The sequence below is a fragment of the Thunnus thynnus genome, chromosome 1 (assembly GCF_963924715.1).
Source record: "Thunnus thynnus chromosome 1, fThuThy2.1, whole genome shotgun sequence".
NCBI lineage: Eukaryota > Metazoa > Chordata > Actinopteri > Scombriformes > Scombridae > Thunnus > Thunnus thynnus.
In genome coordinates, this window is record NC_089517.1 from 11,630,690 (window position 1) to 11,639,303 (window position 8,614).

General features: G+C 39.9%; 1 protein-coding gene across 2 annotated transcripts; it reads left to right on the plus strand.

Annotated features, from left to right (window-relative positions):
- The first annotated feature begins 3,101 nt into the window (after window positions 1-3,101).
- Window positions 3,102-8,271, plus strand: rlbp1a (retinaldehyde binding protein 1a). 2 transcript variants are annotated; one of them, XM_067584417.1, is made up of 8 exons: window positions 3,102-3,239; window positions 4,140-4,180; window positions 4,682-4,810; window positions 4,946-5,150; window positions 6,568-6,746; window positions 6,883-7,041; window positions 7,150-7,260; window positions 7,401-8,271. In XM_067584417.1, the coding sequence occupies exons 2-8, from the start codon at window positions 4,172-4,174 to the stop codon at window positions 7,545-7,547; spliced, it is 939 nt and encodes a 312-aa protein (XP_067440518.1). In that variant the 5' UTR covers window positions 3,102-3,239; window positions 4,140-4,171; the 3' UTR covers window positions 7,548-8,271. The 2 variants fall into 2 exon arrangements, with proteins under 2 accessions (XP_067440518.1, XP_067440528.1); XM_067584427.1 differs by lacking the exon at window positions 3,102-3,239 and adding an exon at window positions 3,292-3,423.
- Window positions 8,272-8,614: the final 343 nt, after the last annotated feature.

An 8,614-nucleotide genomic window follows, 5' to 3' on the forward strand; every position in this document is an offset into this window, starting at 1 on the left:
GTATGGCCTTGTCCCTGCATATCAAGCTGAGTTACTGAGCCTCTATTCTAGCTGTTGGCTGCTCCGATCATCTGATCGAGGCCTTTTATCTGTTCCCCGTTCCTATTTTACATCCAGAGGTGACCGTGTTCTTACGGTTGTTCTTCCTAAACTTTGGAACAGCCTTCCTCATTTCATCAGATCTGCTGAATCTGTGGTTTTGTTTTAAGCAGCTGCTGAAAACTCATTTCTGTAGGTTCACCTTCTTATAAATACTCTCTGTTCTCCTTTAGTTTTGATTATCATGTGCTTATATCTAGTATCAGACATATGTGTATGTATGTACTGTATGTGTGTATATATGTATGTGTGTGTATGTATGTATACTTTTATTTGTATGTGCGTATTTTATCGTATATGTGAAGCACTTTGTAACTGTGTTTTAAAAAGTGCTATATAAATAAAGTTATTATTATTATTAAATGCAGTACTTAAGTAAATATATTTAGTTACTTTCCACCACTTCATTCAAGCAAACATCAGAACAGTCTGATTCATAATGTGGAGCAAACTATTCTCTGTGTATTATGTATTCATGCGGGCCTTTTTGTTGGCTCACAGAGTGACATAACATCAAAGAACTGAACTGAATACCAGAGACAAAAACACTCGTATAGCCATGCCTGATGTGATACATGGAGGCATTGTTAACCCCTGTTTGTCTCTGCGAGCGACTGGGAGGTTATTCATGAGCATCCACTAATGAGAGGTCCTCATGGAAGAACAATAGCCGAGTACAGTAAAGTTTGCCAGTTCTTGATGACAGAGGCCTCAGTGTGCGGAGGAGGGAGACGGAGCGGAGCATCGAGCTCCAGTGTGAGATGGACGCTTCCTCTGTTCACCCACAGCTCATTAACCTCCTCTATCAGCTCAGTTATGGCACTCAACTGTATTCACCTCTTTTTCTCTCAGACATGATGCAGATTATGTCCTGTAAGCGTACACGAGGTCTTTATTGCTAGGGTTCACAAATGTCAAGAGGGAAGAGAAACATGTGCAAACCAAGGTTTATCATTTAAAACTAACATAAATTACATAAACAACAATAAAAAACTATTTCATGAATACACAATTCAGTTCAGGTCTTTTGTATTAAACCTAAACTAATCCAAAGTAAAATATAGGTAGATAAAGGCAAAGTGTAAGACATATTAAAGGTGAGTAGTACAATACAGAAGATGTGACTGAACAAAACTAAGTGCAGCTTTACTTCAGCACAGCGGTTGCATTGAGCTAAACGCTAAAATCAACATGTTAACATGCTCACAATGACAAAGCTAGCATGCTGATGTTTGGCAGTATAGTACGTAAGCATGCTACTGTAACATTTTTGCAGCAGCACTAAACACAAAAAAAACAGCTGAACAAATAGAAATTTGACCTGATGACGGTGTTACAGGAAAGGTCAGGGGAGGTCAGGGAGTTATTACAGTTCATCCTGATGGAGACATGAATGTGAATTTCACCGCAATCCATCCAGTAGTTGTTGAGATATTTCACTCAAAGCCACAAATGTCAACTTTGTGGTATTAAGGAAAAGTCAGAGGATCACCAAAACTCAATTTGTCTGTATAAAACTGTGTCAATATATCAAGTAGATGTTGAGATATTTCACTGGATAAATGAAAACTTTGACTAGTGGTTCAAGAGGTAAAGTTACCAAAGTCATTCAGATTTATTGTCTGGAGATCATGAAAGTTTGTATCAAATTTCACGGCAATTCATCTGATATTTGCTGAGAAATTTCAGCATGAACCAAAGCGGTGAAGCGACCAGCGATTACCATCCGCTGCAAGTGAAACAAAAATGAGATCAAGATTTCTCATCACTGCAAGCCACAAATATGGAACGAAGATGTAAATAAATACAGAACCAGTCAAAAGTTTGGACACACTTTCCTTTTCACTTGAATGAGAAAGTGTGTCCAAACTTTTGACTGGTACTGTACATAAACTATCATCAAACTAAAGAAAAAAGAGAGTAAACATGATTTGATTTTCAATTAGTTCATAAATAGCACAAGAAAGGATCATTTGATTCGGCACAAAGTTGTCTGATGTTGTGTAATCATGGATAAATAATCCATAAGGATTTCAAAGAATGCACAGAGAGGAATGTGTAATGTGAGGGTTTCTACACAGGTGGTCGTCTCTCTCATATGACACCTCCACAGGCACGGGACCATCGAGCTCAAATCCCACCTTTCATGTCGTAAGTGCCGCCTTAACATTCAGTCTGGATGGGTGACAGCCAGGACTCAAACTATGAGAGACAGAAATGAGAAAACCACCTGCAAAATTCTCCAAAGTCACATGATATGATGTGTTGTTTCAAAAGTGAAACAGGAATGAATGAAAAACATTTTTAAAAATCACATAAAAACTTTTTGGGTTATTTTGGAGATGTGGTTGTGTAGCTTTCAAATAAAATGATGTATGATGAAAATAAAATTAAAATACTGATATTTGGTGTAGTTTTGTCTCTGTGTTTGTGTAATTGACTGTTTAGTTCTCTGTTTTGTTGTTGCACTTTAATAATGTAAACATTTTTTAGCAGTGGAGTTCTTGTTCACTATGAGTTTGAAGTACGGTGGCCCTGAGAGACAAAATACAAAAACAAAATAGTTTCCGTTCTCTAAATTATTGTGCTTTCTTGTTTTGTTTTGTTCTGTGAATTTGTTTTCTCCAATGTTTTTTCAGTTTGGTTGTTTTGTTCTATGATGTGTTTATGTGATTTTGGGAAATATTTTATAAATTTGTGGGGGTTTTTAATGTTGGGTTTTTTTTCTGTTCTGGTATTTGATATTTGGTGCTTTCTACAATGTCATTATGTTTTCTGTTTAATTAATTAGTTGTCTCAATTTTTTTGTGTTGTCACTTTGGTTGTTGTGTTTTCTCAATTTTTAAATGTGTTTTGCGAAATGTTGATGTGTTTTCTTTCATCCAATGCTGTTGTGTTTTGCCCCTCAGGGCTACCGTACTACCAGAGTGACTAGTTCAGACCAGTACACCTCTCATCTTCCATCCCAGCTCCTCCTTCACTTCACAGTTTGCATTATGTAGATTAGCCACTCATTGTAATCCACTGTGTCATTTTAATCCTACTTTAAGTGACGTTTTCAGTAACTCCTCCCCTCCTGGTCCTCTCTCCTCCTGTTGTCTTTGCCACTCTCTGTAGCTCTCTCATCCCGTCTGCTTAAGGTAAGGCTGCTCTGCTCTTTGGTTAAATTGAACCTCTAGTAGTGGACAGTATCAAGATGAACAGATCAGGAAATTAAGATATTGGAATTGTTTAATATGATGATTAAAAGTCATCAATAAAACAAAACAGGTGTGATAAGCAACACTTGGAGGACAGATAACCGATGAAGGAATGCGTCTTAAAGTAAATTCAGTGGCCCTGCATAACATGTTTTGTTCATTGCACTGTTTGATGTTGTGTATTTGACTTAACTTACTCTGAATAGTAAAATGTAGGGTAGTTTTCACATGTAATTTGGTTAATCTTACACTCTAAGTGGTGAAATATCACCTCAGATATATTTTTCCTGCCATGAATAACCATAAAGGTATTTCAGATTTTTCTTGTGTGATTTCTATTTGTGTTGTATCTATTGTGTTCTTTCAACTGAGAATCATAAAAAAACAGGTGTATGAGTGGTTTACTGCCAGAGGAGAGAAGCTACAGGGCACCTGTGTCATAATTCTTGGCTAAATGACTTTAAAGCAACATTAATTAACATGAATATTTGATTTTATGCTAAATTAACAATATTTGGCCAGATATGTTGCTATATATACTGGGAATGAGACCGTCTGTTCAGCAACATTTTAAACTCTCCATGTTCTTAGATAGCAGTTAGTTTGGATCCTTCAGTGTGAGTCTTCAGTAAAGAAACCACTCTTCATTTTCAACATTTAGACATCACATAGCCAAAAGGTTTTTTTTATTATGTAGATTAGGTAATATGCAAATAACAGGAGTGATTTATGACCTTGGTGTCTGGACCACTCTGAAAGAAAGTGTGCAGGCTCGACTCTCTTAAAACAATGGTTTGATGTGTTCACATTCTGCTTTTGCCAACTCTTCTTTCTCCACAGTGTTAGTGAAGCTGCTGTGAGACGCTGCAACCATGGCTGCTGTAAGTTTAATTACTTTGCAACTATTCAAGAGAGACTTTGTTACTTTGTCTCTGTTTACCCCACTGCTTGTCAGTGTCTGGCCCCGGTTCATTGGTTAAGTGCCTTTGGCCTGGGTTAAGAGCATCAGCTCTTGAAGGTTTGACTGTCAGTGCATGATGCTGCTTAATGCTGTTGTTGTGCCAGTAGATGCAAGCACTGGGATGGACCCTTAAGCTGTTTTTAAGAAGTGGCTTTAGAGGCCCTATAATCATGTGAAGCAGATTAACCAGCCGTTCACTGGTGTGCATCGTTTTGGGTCTGCTCCGGCTCAGGTGCATGTTTGTCTGTGTGAGAATTTGTTATAAATACTCAATGAGCTGTTGTTAAAGTATTCAAGCAGTAAATAGTGGCACAGTGCAGCTGATGAGGGTGAAAACGGTGATGTCAAAGACAAGACAAAAACAAAGGAGAAGTTCAACCAAATCTTTTTTGTAAACCTTTACACCTTCATCTTTATGCAGACTGGATCTTTCCGTATGGTGTCAGATGAGGAGCAGGCCATGAGGTCCAAGCTGGAGCATTTGACAGTGAAGGATCATGGGCCGGTGTTTGGGCCGTGCCACAAACTGCCAGGCCACACTGTGCAGAAGGTAAAAATCAATAACTCAGGATGGCTGTGTACACATTAATCCCCGTTTATGTCCCTGCAGACACCAACATTAGTCCTGTTCCCGTGACATTTTGGAAAAGAACATGTGCTTTTTGTGTTTTTCTTCACCCTGCAGGCGAAGGATGAGCTGAACGAGACGGATGAGAGGCGAGCGTCGTCGCTGAAGGACCTGCGGGCCATGATGAAGGAGAGGGCAGCTGAGGGAGATGACCTCGCCAAACTCGTGCTGGAGCGCTTCGGGGACAAACCAGACTCTCTAATGCTGCGTTTCCTCAGAGCCCGCAAGTTTGATGTTGTCAGAGCCCACGAGCTCATGAAGGGTGAGTAGCTATAAGAAGAGATCATCTATCAGTGATGTCTATGACAGTTCTGCTGTAGAGACAAACATATCAAAAATGAATAAAATTTTTGCTTGTATTATTTTTGCTCCCATATGTTTTGGATTCAGACTCTGCAGACATTTTCCTTCAGTAATTGAAGGCGAGACCTCTTTTGTGCTCCTCGTTTGCATGAATCCTGCCCATCACTGAGACAGGGAGGCATGTGTTCATTAATTGGGGGCTTTGAGATGCTTCAGAGTTTCCCCTGACAAAGCCCTCCTTTGTTTCCACATGGGACAGCAAGTTTACTTATGAACTCGCAGTGTTCTGCTGGGAACTTCACAGCGCCGGTGCTGATTGTGTTGGTCTGGGAGAGAAGATTAGATTAAAAAGCAGAGCGGTTTGACACTCTGATGAGGAGACACTGACTCGCTTATTGCTTGTTTGTGTGCTTAGGATTTCTGCTCTTTTTATTTAATTTAATTTTTTTCAGTCATCTTGAAGACCAAAAATAAAGAGCAAAATACCATGACCACAAAGTTTATGCTGATTTCAACTCTACATTCAACCCTAAACTTTGATCTAATAGTTTAAATCTTAATACTGGACAGAAACTCATCAATATCTCCTCCTGTAACCTCCGCCCCCAAACCAAACATCAAGCCCAGAAATTACTCAAAATCGCTGTTAGAACATTTACTTGGTCAGGACCAACAAAAAGGATCTCAGTTTGGATTTTTTTTTCCTCATCTTGAAAGAGACTGTGAGAATATTTGGTCCTCACAAAGACAAAAGACACAAGAAAACACGCACAGTTATGAATGCAGAAGGAGTACTTGTTAGTGAGAGAGGGGAATGTGATGTGAATGTGAACTCATTCTGTGGGGTTAATTGCTGCTTGTGAGTTGTGAGTAAAATACTGAACACATACACACACACAGACGCACACACACACACACACACACACACACACACACTGGGTTAATTGGTGCCTCGGTATGAAGAGGCGTAGAGCAGCACTGTAGATGCACCGAGACAGTGGTTTCATTGTGTTTGGCACTGAACACTCACACTGTACATGGAGGGTTTGTGAACCATTAGTGACCGATAAGAGAATGCAGCAATGTGTGTGTGTGCATGCTTGTGCTGGTGTGTGTGTGTGTACCAGGTATTTCTCATGTTGTGGGGACTTGCCTCCCTTATGGGGACAAAAAAGTAAGTCCCCTAAACGTAAATCATTAATTTTAGGGTGAAGACTTGGTTTAAAGTTAAGGTTAGTTTAGGGTTATATTGAGGTTAGCGTTAGGCAAGTAGTTGTTATGGTTAAAGTTAGAATAAGTCTCCAGGAAATGAATGTAAGTCATTGTAAGGTCCTCTGAAGTGATGGAAACACGACTGTGTGTGTGTGTGTGTGTAGGTTATGTGCGCTTCAGGAAGGAGTATCCTGAGCTGTTTGAGAACTTGACCCCTGAGGCGGTCCGCAGCACCATTGAGGCGGGCTACCCCGTGGTTCTGCCCAGCAGGGACAAGTATGGCCGCGTGGTTCTGCTCTTCAACATCGAGAACTGGGACCTGGAGGAGATCACCTTTGACGAGGTAGCAACCCCGATAGAGCATTTCTGCATGTCTGACATGAACACACTGCAAGTTTGAAGAAACACGGAGCTACTTTTTTTTACAACTACTTCTTAAAAATAATGTCTTTGTGTGTGTGTGTGTGTGTGTGTTACAGATCTTAAGAGCGTACTGTGTGATCCTGGAGAAGTTGCTTGAGAACGAAGAGACCCAGATTAATGGCTTTGTCCTGATTGAGAACTTCAAGGGCTTCACCATGCAGCACGCCTCAGGCATTAAGCCGGCTGAGCTCAAGAAGATGGTGGACATGCTGCAGGTCAGAGGGCACGACTCAAATCAATATCTTAGAATTTCTTGATGTAGAACTTAAGAGCTTTTAAAAGGTTTTTAAAATATTTTTACTGTTTTGTGTGTTTTTCTGCAGGACTCCTTCCCTGCACGTTTCAAGGCGGTCCACGTTACTCACCAGCCCTGGTACTTCACCACTACATACAATGTGGTCAAGCCCTTCATGAAGAGCAAGCTACTGGAGAGGGTATGGACGGAGGACGCACATGAAATTTGTTCAAAATAAGAAACATATAGAAAATCACCATCCACCTTTGTTTTTCTGACAGTTTTTTTCAAAGTTACATTAGTAATTTTCCTCTGAATGCTGCTCATAACTTTCCTCAGGTCTTCGTTCACGGCGACGAGCTGGACAACTACATCAAGGAGTTTGATGCGGACATCCTGCCGGCAGACTTTGATGGGAAGGCGTCTGTAGCTGACTGCCAGGCCATTGCCACCAAGCTTTTTGGCTCTGAAGACACTGCTCTCTGAAAGAAAGAGTCCTCTAAAAACCAAGAGCTATAGTGTCCTTCGCCCTAGATGCTTCTTTTGTGATCAGATCAGATATGTGGTCTATTTTGAAGCTAGGTTGACATTTTTATTATATTCAGGCAGTTCCTATGAGCAAAAAGAAGTATCTAGAGTTAGGAGCAGAGGATGGTTTGCAAATGAGTAATATATGGTGATATAAATGGGAAAGAAAATGGATGTTTAGACATTACAGAGAGAATGATTGATGGTTTACGTTGGGGATTTTACAGCACTGATATTCCTTGTTACAGTACGAGTTGGTAATGTGATGTTGTAGCTCACAACCAGAATAAGGTCTGAGTTTGGTTTGGTGTCATTTGCCTTAAAAAAATGAATTTCACAACATACAGAGCAGCCTTGTGCCTACAATCCCGTCAGATGAATGAGTACAGAAACCGCAGTAGTTCAGATCCTGTATATTACAGTGTCGAGGGTGAAGTTTAGAATGATATGAAGAGGGAAAATTGATCACGGATAAGCCTGCATTATATTAATGTTTTAGGAGCAGGGGCCTCCTAATGCAGTGCCATCAAAATACGTCTTGCTTCTCAACAGCCTTGTGTCAAGTTCTTCAAGTATTAAGAGAGATGCGACACTCGATGTGATGCCTGATGTACCACAAAGGTCCGTTTTGCAATTTGCATTGGATTTCAATAAAATAGATGTTTTTCTGTCTGTAGTTTTATATGAATTGTCACTTTTATTAAGTGTCTTCATTATTTCACCTTACCTTTTACCATTAAAAGGATGGGTTCACAATTTTTCAAGTCTGTATTAAAACAGTCAGTGCCCAATGAACATTGAAACAGGTTTTGTTCGCTGTAATTATTCCTCCTGTTCATACTGACCATTAGAAGATCCCTTATAAATGCACTTAATGATGTAAGTGATGGGGGGGGGAAATGTATTTAAAGGTTTATCTAAAGATAACATGACGCTTTAGCTGTCTGAGTATGTCAAAGTGAATATTTTCCAGCTCTTTTTAGTACAAAATTCCCTCTTTGGGCCTCAACGGAGAGTGTTTTCCT

Bases quoted from the DNA above. Each gene is read 5' to 3' on its own strand.
- rlbp1a (XM_067584417.1), top strand. The intron at 4,811-4,945 runs GTAAAAATCAAT...TTCACCCTGCAG, and splicing joins CAGGCCACACTGTGCAGAAG to GCGAAGGATGAGCTGAACGA. The intron at 7,261-7,400 runs GTATGGACGGAG...AACTTTCCTCAG, and splicing joins AGAGCAAGCTACTGGAGAGG to GTCTTCGTTCACGGCGACGA.